The sequence below is a fragment of the Vidua chalybeata genome, chromosome 2 (genome assembly GCF_026979565.1).
Source record: "Vidua chalybeata isolate OUT-0048 chromosome 2, bVidCha1 merged haplotype, whole genome shotgun sequence".
Classification (NCBI taxonomy): domain Eukaryota; kingdom Metazoa; phylum Chordata; class Aves; order Passeriformes; family Viduidae; genus Vidua; species Vidua chalybeata.
This window is the reverse complement of record NC_071531.1, coordinates 7,535,017-7,554,129: the sequence shown is the minus strand read 5'-3', so window position 1 is coordinate 7,554,129 and position 19,113 is coordinate 7,535,017. Positions and strand designations below refer to the sequence as shown.

The window sequence follows — 19,113 nt, the reverse complement described above, 5'->3', positions numbered from 1 at the left end:
TGAGGGTTTAACTGTTCCAATTCTGTAAGGACCTACTGGGTTAACAGGGCTGATTTGTAAATGCAGTAGATACTTCAGTAATAAAATTGAACTGTTAAAGTTGATTACTGTGACTAGAATTAATCATACTTACATTTTTTATGTATCTTGTTCAGTTATATTTTTAGCATGTTTGGTAATTTTTAAAGTAAGTTATATATATGACATGTCAGGTTAATTTTTTGATTTTTAAAAAAAGCCTCTTGACTAACACCAGAAGTCATAATACAATTTTATAATTACACTGTACATAGAGCCTTAATTCAAATGCTAAAACTCTTTAACACTTAAAGTTTTGTTGTTGTTTTGGTTTGTTTTTTTCTAGGATTCACAATGCACTTAAGGGAATCCCAGATGACAGGGATGGACTCTTTGACACCATTCAGCGCTCGAAGAATCATTATCAGAAAAGAGCTTACCAGTGTATAAAGTGCATGGTAGCTCTCTTCAGCAACTGCCCTGTAGCTTACCAGATCCTTCAGGTGATACATTTTATTCTGTTTCTTGCTGCTTTTTTCCCATTTCTGTGTTTAAAAAAAAAACCAAAACAAACTCCATCATTATTCAGTTTTTAACACCTCAATTAAATTACAACTTCTAGGGACAACTCATTTGAACCTTCTGTATGAGAAGGTCAGTATAAGGGATTGAAAGCAATCTGGTTAAATTCACACTAATTTGCAGCTGTGATGGAGCTGCAAATCTACAGACTTCATTTCAAATTAGAAGTTTTCTTTGGGAAAAAAAGGGTATTTGTGATTCCTTTAAAGAGCAGCAGATAGGTTGGTGGTCTCTGACAGCTGATGTATAGGAAAGGAAAAATATTTTTGTTTTCAAGAACAGAGGAAATAATTGTGAATTGTTCATTTTTCCATCTGCAGAGCAATGGAGATTTGAAGAGAAAATGGACCTGGGCAGTGGAATGGCTTGGAGACGAGCTGGAGCGTAGACCATACACTGGCAATCCCCAATACACCTACAATAATTGGTCTCCACCAATACAGAGCAATGAAACATCAAATGGCTACTTCCTAGAGAGGTCACACAGTGCTAGAATGACTCTTGCAAAGGCTTGTGAACTCTGCCCAGAGGAGGTAAAGAATTAATTTGACTTTCAATTAAGGAATTGAGTAAAGTGCTTCTGTAAATAATTAACCATAGCAACAGTCTCCACTCATTTAAGAAGCCACACATATCATATGTACTTTATAAGTACATATGGATTTATATTTTATTTTTATTTTTCAGTTTTTATTACTGTTCCTGTAGACATCTGTCACTTAGAGAATTAGCAGTATAAAATTGAAATTGTCCGTTTGAAGTAGATTATGAATGGGTCTGTATTTCCAGTAATACATTGATAGAGGGAATTTTTATTTATTACAATACAAGCTGTAGGTGACAGGGTGGGGTGGAATTTTTCTCTGAATGTCTAAAACATGACTGTAGCATGACTGAAACAATCATTTGCACATAGGATTGGTTTGGGCTAGAATAATTGTAATATGTTTTTAAAAAGTAAATTAAATGGGCTGTTTCAAACTTTAGGAACCAGATGATCCTGATGCCCCAGATGAACATGAGTCTTCTCCACCTGAAGATGCCCCACTGTATCCCCATTCACCTGGTTCCCAGTATCAACAGGTAAAAGCTCTGAGTTGAACTATTTATTCAGAGTTTCAGGTTTGCTTTTTTTAGCATTTATGGTGACTTAAATGATAGGCATTTAGCCAGAAGCATGTTATTGTCAAATACCATGTTTGGAGGAATAAAGGCACACCTCCATTTCACCAGGAGCAGTTTCACCATCAGAGCTTCTGGTGGGAATTTTATCAGATCAGGGATTAATCATCCACAGAAAGAGCAGAGAGGTTGATGTAATCACAGCCTAGTGCATACTGAATTTGATTCTGTTGTATTTATTGACATTGATGATATTTTGTGAGCTGCTTTCTTGTTTTCAAATACAAAATCAAGTCTCAAGGCCTGAATTTGGATAAGTGAAAGGCTTTTGGAAAAAAAGTGGATGGCTTTGTGGCCATGTAATTCATTCTATGAACAGTGATCTCTAAATCTTAAGTACATATAAAATCCAAATCTATTTTAATGTTAAATGGCTAGTTTGTTAATACTTTCCAGTGGAAAGCCAGATCTGGAAGAAATCATAACCAGGGTCTTCTTACTGAATTGACTAAATTATTGGATCCCTCACTTAGTTGCCATATTTTGTTCCAATTCATTTTGTATATTCCAAATCTGCTAATTTAATTTCCTTTCCTGCCCAAATCCATTTTCCCCTCCATCTTGCTTTCCTTACTTGATGTTCTCAGCAGAGCAGTTGGTAAGTCATGCAGATTTTCCCACTCCTTCCTGAGCTCCCGAGTTCAGACACATTCCGTAACCTCACCATTGCCCTTGTCGTGTGTTCACTTTCTTGCAAGAGGTAGCATTTCTCACTAACACACACCCAATCCTCATGCTCTTGGTTTCTCCACAAACTCTGCAAAACAGTAGATAAATGAGGTGGTTTTGTTTGCCAGATCTGTCTGTGACTTTTTAAATTGGGGCAGAGCATTTGCAGAAAACTGCTGGTCTAGATTTCATTCAGTTCTGTGACATTGAGGTTTCTCCCTTAAAAATTAAAGTATGCTGCATAAACACAGGTTTGCTTTTCCCATTGTTTTAGGGGGAAAAAAGTCAACTGGTTGAATCGGTTAATAAAATATGTGCACGGTGTAACATGGCAGCACATAGGCAACCTCTCTTGGTTTCCTTTTTTCCTTTCTTGCTGCTTTTGCTTTGCATGTAAATGTTTGTGATTCAAAAGCTGAGATTACTGTTTCAACTGATGCTTTTATCTTTACAAGTTGAAAGTTTATTTCCCTTATGTGTAAATTGGCAAGGTAAGTGAAAGGTGTGAATCAGAGGAATGAAGCAGCTGGGATGTGTGTTCATATGATGTAGTCACGCGAGAAGTTGGTGTGCTTGAGGATACTTCCCAGTGGTCTGAGTGGAAAGGGGGAAAGCAGGGAGTCAGGAGACAGCCCACAGGGTTAAATCCCTTTGAAATGTGTGTGCTTTGTTGCAGAATAACCACGTGCATGGACAGCCATATACGGGCCCGGCAGCACATCATATGAACAACCCTCAGCGAACTGGCCAACGAGCACAAGAAAACTACGAAGGCAGTGAAGAAGTTTCCCCGCCTCAGACAAAAGATTAGTGAAATGCACATAATCAATTAACTTGCTCCATCAAGACTGTGCACCCAGGCCTTACAGTCCAACTTTTCTCTGTGTCTGGCTAATATTTAAAACTAGAAAAACTATTCCTAATCAACATGGAGTGGAGAGTCTATTCACTGTCTTATCTGCAGAAAAATTGCTGTCAATATATAACCCGCCTGCAGTGGAAAGTGTATAGTGTTTTGTAATAAATGGCCTGATGCTAATGTGTAAATGGCAAAGGTGTATATAGTATATTAATGTTTGACTGTTAATTCTTGAGCAAGAAACATTTTTTTTTTGTCTTGATGAGACTCACAGATCTACAAAAACAAAAAAATAATTTCTTGATATATCTGCTGCGCTCTGCAACCAGTGTTGCCTGCCTCATGGCAGTTGGATCAACTCCTTTACAAAAAAGCCTATCCATGTCAACCACAAAAATAGTTTCATGTTAATTCTTTGCCACTGGAGTCGATTTTACTATGAGCAACGTAATGGCTGGTAACCTTTTAATTATTTGGTTGATGTGGAAAATTGGTGATGTAACATTGTTTCTAGATCTTTTTTCATTGCCTTTTTCATTCTGGTATTAGGTTAATCACTTTGAAGCTATAGTTATGCTGTAACATTTAGCATGGCTTCACACCAAGTTAGTGTAGCCAATGAGGGGAAAAAAAAAAAAAAAACAAGCGTGACAGCAGTTGTCCCAATGTGACAACTGTATTGCTCAGAACTTTTTCTTCTTACACCTAGACTATAAAATGGGGAGGGAAAATGTGACAAACAAGTGGTTTTCAGTTTCACATATGTTCCTCACATCTGATGTTTGACAGTTCTCTCTCTGGGTGGGATAAAGAACACTTAGTTTTCAGTAATAGGAATTTAAAAGATTTAAAACAAATATGCAAAAATTTGCTATGCCAGGATGCCTGGAGCATAATAGACTGTATTTGGTGTGCTTGTTTTGTTTCTTTGGTAGAGCTTATTAGATAAACTTCTAACACTTTCCTTCTACTGCATCCCAGTGAAGTGGAAGTCAACAAAATCACAGAGTACTTGTGAGTGCCACTGCACCAAGTTAACTTGCTGGTTTTCTGCTCGTTCACAGTTCTACTTGAAAGCGAGAATTGTCTTAGCTCTTTATCCATTATACAGAAAATCTTAACATTAGAAGCAGGGTTTAAATATAAAAGAAACTACTGGTTAGTCAAATACAATTCTGAGGTATCTCTATTCCAGAATAAACATTTGTTTAAAGACTTAAAGAAACGCATCAGTAAATACTGTATTTAAATGAAAATTGGTAACTTGAATGTGTGTAATTTTTTTGGAACCTGTCTAAAAACCAAATACCCCTGCAAAACAGATACAGCCCACCCTATACTATTTAAATATTTTGCTGTTTTATTTTATAGAAATTATTTTGCTGAATTCACAAATAGAATTTGATTTAAGAAGAATGTTTTGTCCTGTGGTGTGTGTTGTTTTTTGGGGTTTTGTTTTTTAATGGACTGCACAGAAAGGTGAATTCTGTGCAGTGGCACTATGCTGAATTCTGGAACAACAGTCACATTGAGATTCTGTGCACAAAAAAAAAAATTGGCCCTCAAGAATAAAATAATCAGGACAATTACACTGTAAAAGTTCCTTAATGTGATTTATCTTGTACTTTTTGTATGTTTTTTATATATACATATATATATTTAAGAGCACAAGCTTGATGGTGTTTTTTACAAATGAGTTGATAGAAACAAAGCTGCTTATCAAATTAAAGGTCTGTAGTTTTGAAATGAACAATGGAAAATTCAGTCCAAGTGCATTCTTAGGCATTTAGTGTAAGGGAGAGACACAGAAGATTTTTGAATATGCTGTGTAGCGATGATCACTTTTATGCTTCCATGTTTTTCCTAGTGCTCAAGTTAATTCAGATTTTCTTCATAGTTTTTTAGTAATACCATTTTACCTGGATTTAGTAAATTTGGATAATGTGTTCCCATTTATGTCTGGGGATGCTTGTTGGAGGTTTTAACTACAAAAATTCTACCCTGAGTTCTCAAGTTGAAATATTTATTTGGACCAGTAATTGTTAAACAGGCTATCTCAGAGGCAATTATTACGTATTTTGTACTATATAGGTAAAATATATAATGTGCTAGTTCAGCCTTGCCAAATGTGTTTGCTTTTAATAGTGCAATGATTGTAGAGACATGTCAAACCTGTGACACTTTAAGGCTGTGGCTTTCTCCAGCCATACCCAACCCTGCCCCAGAATTGGGAATGGCTGCAGTGGCAGTTGTTTTCCAGGCAGCAAACTGAGGATATTGTGCATCTTTGTGACATGAAGAAGGGTAAACCCATATTGTTTGCTGCAGCTGTTGCTTTTTAAACAGGCAGCTCCAGTGTAAGGTGCAATGTTTTCTTCACTCTGGGCAAAACCATTTTGAATTGTACTTCTTAACAAATACTGTACAAGCAAAAAGTTTGATATGCACGTTTCTGTCGCAGCATTTTGGCAGGTGACTTCAGGCAATGCACCTGGCGATACCTCGTTGGTGATGGCACACTTTAAAGCAGTACCCCTCAAAGTGCCTAAAGATTTAACTCCCCCATCACTGATTTCAGTCCTGTTTTCTGTTTAGAACAGTTTCTAGGGAATCTCTGGTCTTCCATAAAATGAGCCAATAAATAGTAAAGCAATTCCTTGTGTTCCTGGAAGTGTAACATGGAATACGTAGAAACTGAAAATCCATAGGTGATGTTGAGTCGGGGTTAGTGTGTAGTTTGACCTTGGGGGAAATCCATAACCTTACTGAGCAGAATTTCTCCATCTTGTACATTTGGATTGTGGTTGTTTAGTGACTAAATTAAGCTTTTAACACTTGCTACTGCCAGTGTTAAAAATAGTACAGCCATATATAAAAATAATTTGCTGTTCGTGTATCAGTAAATGTACTAAGTTTTGGTCACAGAGTTGGTCACCTGCACCTGTGTTACCCCTTTCACAAGAGGGAGGTGGCTCAGGGTTCTATCAGAGCTTGTTTGTCCTGCAGGACATGAACTTGTGGGAATGGACAAGCAGAACAGGACTCTGCTTGACTTGGAATTTTTCACATTATTTTCCCAGCTGACTACGAGCTCTGAAAATTTGAGTTCTCTGTTTTTCAAGCTTGTGTATCTTGCTGAAATTGAGTCAGAAAGAAATGAAATTCCCTCACTGACATTTCTTTTTTTTTTATTTTTCTGAGTGAAACTTTAGACAACATGAGAGATTTGTGTTATCATATTTGCTATTATGCCTTCTCAGCCACTCTGTTGTGCCTAGCTTGTGTGTTTTAGCATATGTATCATGAAAAAGCACTTACAGTTCCAAAACTTCCTGTGTATTTCCTGAGATCCAGGAGAGAATGAAATTAGCCATTCTGCCAAAGCTAAAATGGGCAAAAATTGGCTGCTGTAGCAATTACTTCATTTTTGATTTCAATAAATTTTGTCTACCTCTTAAGTCTTTTGCCAGAAATGAACAGGCTGATGAACTGTGTCAGGGCAAAGTGGCTCCATGTTTTTGTTGGTGTGAGTTCCAGTTACTGGGCATTGCAGGGAAGCTTTCAGTGCAATGAATTTGACTAAAAATGAAAGCTAAAGACTGACTGTATAAATTACAGGAAGAAGTGGCATGTTGGGAAATTTGCGGAGTAACCAATTAAGTATTTAAATATCTTAGTTAAACCTTGTTAACCCATACTTTCAAATCCACATTGAAAGCAAATTCTCTCCCCCGTGACGAAAGATACACCTTTATTTCTGGGAGGGTGAGATGCTGATGCCAACCTCCCATTTCTTAGGACAGGTGTGGGAGTTTCCCATTTGTGACTCTGCTCCAGCACAGCATAATCAGGACAACAGTGATTTTGGCTCTCTGTCTTCTTACTTTTCATGCTCTCCATCATATTCATGATACCACTTTCCCACAGCCATTAGGTCTTGGGAGTGAAGTCTGCACCTGCCTTGCCTAGAGCCAGACAGAAGAGGCATTCTGGGAGCAGTAGGAAGTGTCTTGTACAAGCCACGTGCTGCACCATGGTGCTGCAGTGGCAGAAGGCAAAGTGGAAGGATCCCAGCTGCTTCCTTCTGCAGGATTCCTGCTCTCCTTGCAGGTGGTGAGGAAGATGACACCAAACCGCTCTTTAGAGCTCAGTGCATTGTCTCCTGGCTGGCAGCTGGGGTCAGAGTGAGCTGTGTGTGCCCTCTGTGCCATTCCAGGTGTCCCTGTCCCTGCCTTCCAGTGGGGTTGCCATGTCAGCACAGTCATGTGGCTGACACTTGCCCTCGGTTCCAGACTGCAGGAAGGGCTTTAACCCAGCCCGAGCACTGTCACTTTTCACACTGGAACTTCCTAAGGTTCTTACCATAAATTTCCTTTTCTTTCTAAGGTATAAAAGTCTCCCCCGAGCTTTAAGTGTCCAGTAACCATTCCTGTGTCATTTTTTCACAAGAGCAAGTGCACAGCCTCACCCCTGCAGTGTCTGTTAGGGGTAGGCTGTGCCTGGAAGTGTGTTGACAAGAGATTCCAGCCATTAAATTCAGACATCCCCATCCTGCACTCTGATTTTCTAATGCAAGTTGTGGTGGATCCATGGATTTCAGCAGCATTTGTGTGAGCTCAGTTGATTTCAGCACTGTAAGAGTGGAAGTTGGTGATCTGTTGGGGTCAAGCCAGCTCAGTCAGTGGGTGGCACAGAAGACAGAGCTCTTGTTTGCAGACAAAACAAGCACGGGGGAAGCAGTTTCTGAAGGAGAAAAACACTCCTGAATAAGGGCTAACTTTTAATCAGATTTTTAAATACCCAACTCAGTATTTTTTAGCTTTAGAACTCCGTGAAGCCACTTTTTGATAATAAAACTGACCTACAGGCTGTTTCCTTGGAAGAATTTAATATAGCCTTAAATGATATCAGCACAATTCTGAAATGACAGGGTCATTATTCAGTGGTCAAAATAATGTGTAAAAAAGGTCTTCTAGTTTTTAACCATTAGATAACCTCAAGTAATGAAAACAAGAGGAAAAAAGTTCTATGACTTCATCCACAATCTCACCATAGCAAAACATCCAGTGCAGGAAAATAAGATCATTCCCTTCTCTGTTTCTGTAGTATTCAAAGTGTATGATAATTTGTTCTTAATTTGCAACTGCTATTCTGGTAAGTTGGTGTTTTTTGCCCAAAGTGGTGTGAGCTGCACAGTCTGCATTTGCTGGGATGTCCTCTTTAGTCCACACCAGAGCAAATGTTTCAATGTTTGGTTTTCCCCTATAAGCCATTCCCTGATCCCCATTTCTGTTGTGGTGATGTGCTGTTCCTGTTCTCATACAATGCCCAGGGCTGGATGAATGCTTTCCAAGTGTGGTTTCACCTGAGCCATTAAGTGAGCAGTTCTGTTCCTTTGCTGTAGTGATACCTCTGTAGGTGCAGCTTTTAAAGGTATTGGCCTTTTTTGTAGCTTTATTTATTGAAATGCTGCTCAGTTCTTGTCCCTCACTATTAAATTCCTGTCCATCATTTCTTGCAATTCTTTCTTACAGAGTTTTTCACTCTGGATTGCAAGGATCATTTTTATATTCAATATTTTTGTATTTTCTTGGAATCAAATCCCTTCACTTGCCATGATGGTTGTTTACCTCCTGGTTTTACCTACACCTGCTGTCCTGCTGTTTGCTGCTGCAAGAAAAAAACCCAAAAATACCCCATATTTGCCAGGCAGCCTGGAGCCTTTCACAGTGCAGTAGCAGCAGCCACAGCCTTGACCAGGTGGGCTTTGTCATCTCTTAAATCTCATTTATGTGGGTAGGAAAGCTTTGTGCTACTGATAGCAGTCTGGAATTCTAATAGGTTGTTTGCTTAATAGTTTTCTTTGGTTGGTTGTTGTTTGGAGTATTTTTTCCCTTCATTTTCTATATTGAACCATTATTCTACAGGTGAATAAAAGCAGTAGGTTTTGCTGGAATCTACTCTGGAAAAGAAGGCAGATTGAAAAGTTGGACACTTAATATACTTGATTGTATTTAAATACCTGGTAGGTGCTTTAAAGTCCTCAGAAGGTCTTCTGGAAGCAAATTCCGAAGCTTAGAAATGTGGAGATTATTCCTTCAGGACTTACTGATACTCACCAATTCTATCTGCCTGCCCTGTGCGTGACTAAGGACAGGTGAAATAGCAGAAATGGGAATATTTTGCTGAAGGGAGAGGTCATGCTGTGTGAATCCCTGGGGAACTTTGCCTGGCTCCCCACACCCCTCTGGCAGCAGCTGCTGAGCCTTCGCGCGGGACCTGTCCTGAGCCACAGGGCTCCCCGGGCACCAGGAGCTGTTCCGAGCAGGAACTTCAGATTAAGTAGCATGTAAAGCATTTTCTATTCTTCTTCTTCTCTAAGACCTGTACCAAGTGTAATCCTCTGAGCAAATAAAGGCAGGGAGTGGGCTGAGCGAGGGCCTTCGCAAGCTGCTTCTGTGAATACTTTCTACCTCTTGTTCATTGCGGCGGCTCCTCCGGGAGTGGCTGCGGCCGTGTGAGAGCCGCCCTGGGCCAGGCCAGGGTGCACAAATACCTGGTGGGGCTGTTTGCTGGGCAGGCACGGGCAGTCCCTGCCTCCCTGGGGATAAATGGACTCGTTTGAGGTACCTGTGTTTGCATCCAAGTGAAGGAACTGGCCTTTTTCAGGTGGCACCGTGAGGACTCACAAACATTTTTCTCCTCAGCCTCTCGTGCTGCCTCCCGTGTGAAGTAGCATCAAATCCTCTCACAATTAATGTTCAAGTAACGCAGCAGTCGCAGGGAGGGACTTGGTTTTCCAGCTGTGTTGGTGAGGGTTTAGAAAGGGAAATGTGGGAATGTGAAAAGCCAGGATTCTGCAGATCAACCCAGGTGTTAATCTAGAACAAAAAAATGTTACTGATTGCTACTGTGGTTGTGTGTAAGACTGAAATGCTGAAAGAGAACTGTAACCCTCCCACTCCGAGTCTGAGAGAGACCTGGCATTGGCATTCTGAACACTTCTGCAACCTGAACCAAAAACCTGCTGTGGGAATGTAGACTTACCATAGAGCTGTGGAAGAAAACTTCAATCGTGTCACTTCTCTCCGTCTTCAGAGCAGTCAACATGGTTTTGATGTAGGTTTTAGATTATGTATATATAAATCTGATTGAAGTACCAACAGCAAACCATAAATAAAATGTGGACTTAATTGAAGAACGGGCTAGTGGAGGCCTCTTGTGTTGAATTTATTAAAATACAATATACCCAAGTTGTTGGTGGAGGAGACTCGCTGTGATGAAGACAGGGAAATAAAGCTCAAATTGAGCCAGGTTTGCTGCTGCCTTTGCACCTCCTGTAGCATCCACAGAGTGGTTTGATGGTGCTCTGGTGGCTGGAGACGAGCTGGGAACGCTCCTGGCATCACCTTCATGCCTGTGAGGGCCAGAGTCTCTGGGAGTGGCTGCTGCTCCAGGGACAGTGTCCTGTCACATTCCAGGCCAAGAGGAGCTGGTGCAGCTGCTGGGGAGCTGCTGTGACCCCTGTGCCTGCCACGTGGCCCCTGCTTTGCTCTGCCCCAGCAAGGGCCATCTCCCAAAGGAACATGAGGTGGGTCCAATGGAGAGCTACCAGAAACCTTTGGTTCCCCAAGTTTGCTCTTGAAGATATGCAAATGAAAGTGGAAAACAGTGGCAAATTTCTGGGAATTTGTGGTACTAACATGAAATAAAAAAACAATTTAAGAAGGAAAATATGGAAGCAGGTGACACAAGAGGTTCCAGCTTGGCATGAGGAAGAACTTCTTTACAATGAAGGTGGCAGAGCTCTGGAACAGCTGTGGAGTCTCCCTCTCTGGAGACATTCCAGACCCACCTGGATGCATTCCTGTGTCACCTGCTCCAGGTGACCCTGCCTTGGCAGGGGGATGGATTGGATAATCTCCAGGGGTCCCTCCAACCCTGACAATTCTGTGATTCTGTAACACCAAGTTTATCCTTGGTCTGTTAGGTCGATGTCACCCATCTGAGTGGATGTGAGTGTGAATTCTCTGGACATTGACATGGTGGCAAAACTGAGAATTTAGGGTACACTTTGGATGTATCCCAACAGATCACTGGGAGTGGGGGGTTGCTGTAAACTGTGAGAAGAAAGCTTTTGATGAAGACAGCAAAAATGTAAAACAACTCCCACGAATGTTTCTGTTCTCACATTTCTCTCTGAGAATTTGTTAATGCCACAGGACAAAAAAAGCCATTTTTTAATTTAACCTCTGTGGAGGCTGTAATGATTTATTGAACACCTGACTCCCTGAAACCTTTTCGAATTTGGGCTCCTGTGGTTTTTACATTAGCTGAAAATACAGCCTGAAGCATTTTCCTTGGATTTGATAGATACTTACCTGGTAGCTTCAGCATAACAGTCAGGATCATTATCCTGCTGCTGGAGCTTGTTTCCCTCTCTTATTTGCAGAAACTCCCTGCATGGGCTTGCTCTGGCCTTTTTTCACCTCACTGTTTCCTTACATCTCCTTCTGCAGTTCTTCCCTGCCTGCACCAGTGTGCAGCAGGCTGTGGATCCTCCAGAACTGCTCCCCTTTCTGATTTCTCAAGGCTGGGCAGTCGGGGTGGGAGGTGGTGCTGTGGAAAGCCCCGGGGCAGTGACCCCCGGGTGAAGAGACCCTCCCTACTGCTTCCACGGAGGTGTTGGCAGGGGACAGTGATGCTAATGAGGGTTCTGTTACTGGAAGGAATTTGTGATACCGGTCCATGTTTAGGTAGCACTTGGTGCTTCTTTAAAAAGTATAAAGAAAATGCAGTTTGCTCTTTCAGTAGATGGAAATTTGAAGCCCTTCTAAAGGAAGGCTTTAGTGCTTCACTGGTACATATCTTTATTTTTTTTTTTCTTTTAGCAAACAAAGCCCTATACTGGAAATAACCTCTGAGAATTCTGCAGGAACACTTAACATCTTTCTTTAAAACAGTTTGCTTCATTTCAAGATTTTTGTAACTGTGCTAATCTTTATGTGAGGGGGTTTAATAATATAATAATCATTATTATTATTGTTTTACTAATGAGCATGGCTGTGGTTTTTAAGTTTGACTGTATCTATAGTAGCTCATGTCTTCTGTATGGTATTAGGGCTGGGAATTGAGATGATCCTCCATGAAGTGAAGTATCCTGGATATAAACCATATAAGCAAATCAACTGGGTATTCTGTCATGCTGCTAAAACAGTTGGTTTGAGCAGGAGGTTGCTGATTATGATACACAATTAAAGCATAATTACAACACATTACATAATTACTCCCACAGCAGGGGGCTTGGAACTAGATGATCTTCCAGGTCCTTTCAACCCCAAACCAGTCTATGATTCCATACAATGAGCTGTGGGGGTAGAAGAAGGGCAAGACCACAGAAGGAGCCGTGTGCTTTCTGCTGAACACGGTTTGTGTTTATTTTGCTTCATTTACATTTGAAAGTGTTTTTGTGCTGGAGCTGCCTCAGTCGAGCCGGGACACCCGCCCACCTCACAGCCAGGTTTGTGCTTTCCTGTGCTCGGCAGCTCCTCAGCTCCTGCTCCTCTGCACTGACCCTGGCCTGGTGAATTCCTCGTTTCTGCAGTGCAGATTCAGAGGGAGCCTCTGCCCTGCTCAGCTGAACCTGCTGCCAGGTGCTCAGCCCACGCAGAGGACAGCGACCGGCTTAACTTCAGCCCCGTTTTCATTTCTTCAGTGCTTTCACAGATCCTCCCAGCCTGAAGTTAGGCTCGTTAGGAATTCACCTGTATATTTTTATTGGTATTTTAAAAATTTTTACTGCATTGTTAATTGTATTAACTTCCCCTGTCATGTAAACTGCTGGAGTTCACCTCTATTCTACAGCTTAAATTAGACCTTTGGTTTAGAAAATATATTTCAGTTTACTTACATTTTTCATTGAGGGTTGGTTTCTTTACAGCCTTTCATTGTTTATTTGCTGTATCTTACTCCCTCTTCTCTCATGTTTCTTTTCACAGACTTTTAGCACTGGAGGTGTTGGGGCTGGAGGAACATTTTGCCCCTTGAGTCTTCTGGTCATTTGCCAGGATCACAGTGGCTTTTTGAAGTTCCACGTTCATGTAGGTAACAGAAGACTGCACTGGAATAGTAGTTGCAACTGGAGTTTGGTGAAGGGAGAAAAATCTTTGAAATCCTCATATTACTGTGTGAATTTAGAGACTTCTGGCATTGCACCTTGTATGTTTACATTAAATGTGTTTGGAGCTGCATTAAAGCCTGTAATATGCAACTTATTTAATAATATGTATTAATTACTCCCTACTTAGAGACTTGGTGCACTGACCCTGTGGCTGTGAACACTGGTGGGCAGTGTCAGAGCCTGGAACAGCAGCAGAGGCAGCCAAGGGTCAGTAACCATCTCCCTCTTCCCAAAAAAACATACGGGGTTGACCCAAATGTGGTTGGAAACCATGGTTTTCTGAGTCCTTTAGGTGCATTTAATGCAAATTCTTGTGGAACATTAAATACTTCAGCTGCTCTTGTGATGGTGTTTGGGAGTAGTGTTACACTGTGGGCCCTGTCAGGAGAGCACAGGAACCCAAGAGCTTCTGACCTCATGGCAAGAACAGATGGGAACTTCAGACCTTGGTGGAATTGGAGCAATATAAACAAACAAAACTTGCCCTTGCTTTGCTTTTTCTCCCCAGTGGGATTTGATGCCTTTCCCCAAGGTGTGGCTTGGGCTTTTCAAATCGCCTTTCCCTCCCCAGACACACGTGGCCAGCTCCAGTACTGGATTTGTGGGTGGGTGTAGAAATGACTTTTCCCACTTTGCATTCCACTGGACTCCCATCAATCAAGTCATTCCCATACATGGAAGTCTGGCCCTTGGCACAGACCCCTCCAGCACAGCCAGAGCTGCTCCAGATCAACAGGAGCCCTGGCTTTGGGTGTGCTCAGCCATGAAGGTGAGCCCCATCTGCTTTCAGTGATTTTTTCTTCCTAAGGCCAGTCCAGAAAAGCTGTAAATAAAGCCATTTTGCACTAAACCCCATTAGTTTTCCCATTCCCTTACAAAAGCTGGCTTTTCACAGGACAGCTATCCTGGGACAGCATTTCCACAGGACGCTTCCACAGCTTCCCAGTGGACATTATTGCTTCTGCAGCACCTTGGAATATCCCATCATGACCAACCTCCAAAGGGGAGATGTTTGAAGCTGTCTCCCCTTCCCAAAAACTAACGAGTAGAGGGGGCAGTCTGTGCGACACCTCAAAATTTTTAGGCACCTTCCATTTGGCTTGAGCCTCACAGTTCCAAAAGGAAGCCCAAACCTTGCAGGGAGAGCAGCTGAAATACTTCCCAAGTTTGCAACTCTCAAGCTTCCCCCGCCCCCAAAAGATAAAAATGGAAAACCATTATGTTAGAGGCTATAAACTTAGAAAATTGAGCATCCCTTCAGCCAGATTCCCAAGTTTAACCACAGGACTACTTGATTGCTTCGTCAGGCCTCAGCTTCCACGGAACCAGGCCAACATGGGCATCTCACCAGGGCACAAGAGCATCCCCAGCAGTGTTACCCCAGCCTGCAGGACCAGCTTACAGACTGCAAGTGCTGGCTGAGAGAATCCCTGCTCTCCAAGGCAAGGGGAAAAACCCCTGAATCTCCACTCACAACTTTGTGTGCTGAACATGATCCCAGTTTTATCCCCACTGCAGCAGCAGACACCACGAACTCCACACGAGCTCTGTTGTACAAATTTATTGCGTGGCCCGCAGGGTGGGAGCTCAGTTCTCCTTCTCCTGCACAGTCTTTGTGCCCCGCAGCCGCCCCGTGCGGCGCGCGGCGATGAGCCCGACCTTGCGTCCCGCGGGAGCGTCCCTGCGGATGGTCGAGGGCTTCCCGATGTGCTGGTGGTTGCCTCCTCCGAAGGGATGCTCCACAGGCTGTGCAGGGGGAAAGCAAGACAGCAATGAAACCACAGAAACTGATGGTCAACAGAAATAAACAGGTTAAAGGGGACAAAGAAATAACTGCTTCACTTTTCACGTGGTGCAGTCACCATCAAGTGCTGCTAATTCACCCTGTGGCTGCACATTTATCTGGGAGGCTTCCCTCCCAGATACATGCCAGGCTCGTCCCAGTATCCCACAAATCTTCCCTGAACTGTCAGAGGGGACAGGGATGACTCCAAACAGACTCACGTTCATGGCCACACCACGGACACGTGGCCAGCAGTTCCTCTTGGCCTTGTACTTGTGGTAGGCACGGCCGGCCTTCAGGATGGGCTTGTCAATACGGCCTCCACCAGCCACGATTCCTGCAGGGAATGGCAGGAATGGTGACACCCAAACACAGCACACACCAGTACCACGGAAAGCCAACACCAACAGTGACATCAGAGCTGAGCTACAGCCTTCTTTCTGATCCAATACACACGGATTGAGCTTTCTTTCTAAAGCACTGCCAGTTTTACTGCTTCGATTTCCTGACCAACATTAAGTTTTTCAAATGAAGTATGCATTTGCAATGAAAGAGCTCAGGGGACTGTGAAGAACTTTGAGGTCAAATACCTACTTGTTTCATGATTTACTGAGTCAATTTTACTGGATTAACACACCAGATAACTCACTTTGGTGTCTCCCATGCAGAGGCAGGCAAGTGTCACCAGCAGCCATCTCAGCTGTCAGTCAGGTGCACAACAAACCTGGTGCAGCCTCTGCTTCTTGGCAGTGGTTTTGTCATTCCCTGTCAGACCTCCCAGAACATTCCACCCACCTGATACCAACAACAGGCTTCTCCAGTGTACCAAAAGCAGGAAATCAAAATGCCATTTCCCATGTAAGTCCTTCCCTAAGGACTGCAGATTTTACAGGTTGAGCAGTTCCACTACAGCCTGAGGACAATGAGCATCTACTTTGCTGTCCTCTCACTAGGTGAAACCTCCAAATTAGCAACATGCTAATTGCATGCTAGTTGCATGTTAGCAACATGCAAATGTAATGCAGGAGTAAAATACAAGGCAAGCATCTGAGCACAGACTGTCCAGCCTGCACAAGACACTATTTTCAAGATGGTTATTGTAAGTGGGGCCCTGTTTGGAAGATTCGGTGACAAGAAGCCCAGCGACAAGTTCACAGTGATTGCTCCTTACCCACAACAGCCCTGTTTGCAGAAGAAATTACTTTCTTGGAGCCTGAGGGCAGCTTCACTCTGGTTTTCTTGGTTTCGGGGTTGTGGGAGATGACAGTGGCGTAGTTCCCGGAGGCGCGCGCCAGCTTCCCGCGGTCACCGGGCTTCTCCTCCAGGCAGCACACGATGGTGCCCTCGGGCATGGTGCCCACGGGCAGAACATTGCCGATGTTCAGCTGGGCTGCAAAGAGCAAGAGAGCAGCCACAGCTTCACTGGGGGCCCTGGGCCAGGGTTACAGCCCTGCTGAACACGGGAGGGCGGCAGCACAGAGCCTGCACGCCAGAATCCCAAACTCCAGGAGCTGGGACACCCAGCCCAGCCCAGCCCTGGCCAGCCCCAGCCCGGCCCTGCCCACCTTTCTTGCCGCAGTACACGAACTGCCCGGTGTGGATGCCCTCGGCGGCGATGAACAGCTCCGTGCGCTTCTTGAAGCGGTAGGGGTCGCGGAAGGCGATCTTGGCCAGCGGAGCGCCCCGCCCGGGGTCATGGATGATGTCCTGTGGGAATGCAGAGCTGCTTTAGGGCAGGACACGGCCCCTGCCAGGGGCTCTGCAGGAATCAAAGAGCTTCGAGAAGAGGGGGATGGTCACTCCGGGACGATTCTCAGCAGGACACTTCTCAGGGCTGAAGGGTCACCTTTGGTATGACACGAGCCCCAGCACCTACATCCCATCCTATCACAGGAAGCCCTCCCTGAGAGGTGGGCAGGCCCTGGCACAGGCTGCCCAGAGAAGCTGTGGCTGCCCCATCCCTGGAAGTGTTCATAGCCAGGCTGGATGGGCCTTGGAGCAACCTGGGATAGCAGAGGGTGCCCCTGCCCATGGCAACAGGACTGGAACTGGATGAGCTTCCAGGTCCCTTCTAGCCCAAATCATTCACTGATCACAAAATAATGCCTGGATAAGTGTGCTGCTTGTAGCTAATCCTGTCTGAGCAGTTTTATTCCTGACATTCTGCAGGTATCCAGTCTCTCCATACTAAGAAATCCACTTTCACTTTGCCCAACCACCTTTGGGCAGGTCAGAGCTGGGCACAGGCAGTGACTTCTCCATGTGTTTCCTTGGGATTGAAGCATTTCTAACATTGTGCAATCAGGTAAAACGAAGTTTTTGAAGCTCCTAAATTAGGAAGCACAGACTTGTTGTTTCTTTTACACTTAAAGAAACACATCCATTCTGTTCCTGAAGCACACTGGGATTAAAACACCCAGCCATGTATTTACAGACAAGTGACTCTGACACATCTCTAAGATGCCTCTGTCTTTTAGGACAGCCCATAAACTGCTGGTGTCCATTGCTGACATTTTCCCAGCCCTGTTGGCCAAATCCCCTATGTATGACCAAGTTCAAGTCAAGCCTTGCTACCCACCTGCCATCATCACCTCAGACAGGCGAGGGTGAGGGAAATTCTCTCTACAACCTGAACATGACCGAGCTGTAAAACACTGAAGGGCTGCCCAGAGCAGCCAGCAGCACTGCTGGCACTCCGGAGTCCCTGACACCCCTGAACCACCATCACACCCCAAACACAGGTACTGCCTTGCTCCTACTGCTCAAGACTAAAATGATGGATATCACTTGGCATTTACTAAGATTTGTTTGTTTGTTGTTTTTAATATGCAGTCAACTACATGGGAAACTCCCCAGCCATGTTTCCTGAGGTACAGGGAATTCTTAGGTGCCATAAAACCACGCTGGTACTGCTACTCTTAGCAAAGCTGCAGCAGAAAATCCTGCTGCTGGCCAAGGGTGCCCTCCCTGCTGAGATGTTCTCATAAACCTAGAAGAGTTTAACTTTTCACGGAATAGGATCTGTCTAAGAACAGAGAACCCTGGATCCGGCCAAGGGGCGGCGGGCACAGCGGCAGCGCAGGAGGAGCGGGGCTCGGGCACCCCGGGGCCGCCCGTACCTTGACGATGCCCTTGATGTAGCCGTGCCGCTCGGCGAAGTCCACGGCGCGCAGCTTGGCCGGGCCCTTCCTGTGCTTCACGTGGGCGCGGAACACGGAGCCCGCGCCTTTCCTCTGCCCGCGGATGACGCGGCCCATGGCGCCCTGCGGGGACGCGGGGACAGATCAGCGGCACCCGCCACACGCTCAGCGGCACCCGCCACACGCTCAGCGGCACCCCGCCCCGGCCCCGTCCCCGCCCTGCCCCTTCCCGCGGCCGCCCGGGCGCGGATGGCGGCGGATCCGGACCGGGACCGGCACCGCGGCCTCCGCGCTCCTACCTCGCTCCGGCCTCCCCGGGAAAGAAGGAAGCGCTGACGTCACGGGAGCGCCGAGGCCCTTCCGGCGCGGTGACATCACGCGGGAAGGGGCGGAGCCACGGCGTTCCCTCATCGCCTCCCGGAGCGGGCCCGGGACGGCGGGAGAGCCCCGGGATAGCCCCGGGATGGGGCGGGCACGGCGAACCGGCACGGCCAGCTCCCGGGAGCTGGTACAGAGAAGCAGGAGCGCTCCGGGATCGGGACAGGAAGGGTCCGGCGGCGCGAGGGGCTGGAGTTTGGGTGCGGCCGTGGAATGCAGGTCTGCATTTACTGCCTAAAGGAAAACAAATAACAGCGACGCGCGCGAGGTGTTCCCGGTCCCCACGGCTCGATTGTGCAGCGTTCAAAGCGGCGGCAAACAA

At 44.8% G+C, this 19,113-nt stretch overlaps 2 protein-coding genes across 7 annotated transcripts in view; one reads left to right on the top strand and one right to left on the bottom strand.

The window, feature by feature from the left end:
- Positions 1-4,726, top strand: part of USP9X (ubiquitin specific peptidase 9 X-linked) — a 96,570-nt gene extending 91,844 nt beyond the window's left edge. For all 6 annotated transcript variants that reach the window (XM_053936054.1, XM_053936056.1, XM_053936055.1 and 3 more), the window contains 4 exons: positions 365-521; positions 921-1,133; positions 1,588-1,683; positions 3,128-4,726. In XM_053936054.1, coding sequence (XP_053792029.1) covers positions 365-521; positions 921-1,133; positions 1,588-1,683; positions 3,128-3,262 — 601 coding nt within the window. In that variant the 3' untranslated portion in view covers positions 3,263-4,726. The remainder of the gene's footprint in view (positions 1-364; positions 522-920; positions 1,134-1,587; positions 1,684-3,127) is intronic.
- Positions 4,727-15,036: 10,310 nt separating this feature from the next.
- Positions 15,037-18,796, bottom strand: RPL8 (ribosomal protein L8). The gene is made up of 6 exons (XM_053936077.1): positions 18,713-18,796; positions 18,393-18,536; positions 16,839-16,980; positions 16,445-16,663; positions 15,495-15,610; positions 15,037-15,236 (listed from the first exon to the last, which is right to left on the bottom strand). The coding sequence occupies exons 2-6, from the start codon at positions 18,528-18,530 to the stop codon at positions 15,078-15,080; spliced, it is 774 nt and encodes a 257-aa protein (XP_053792052.1). The 5' UTR covers positions 18,531-18,536; positions 18,713-18,796; the 3' UTR covers positions 15,037-15,077.
- Between the last annotated feature and the right edge of the window lie 317 nt (positions 18,797-19,113).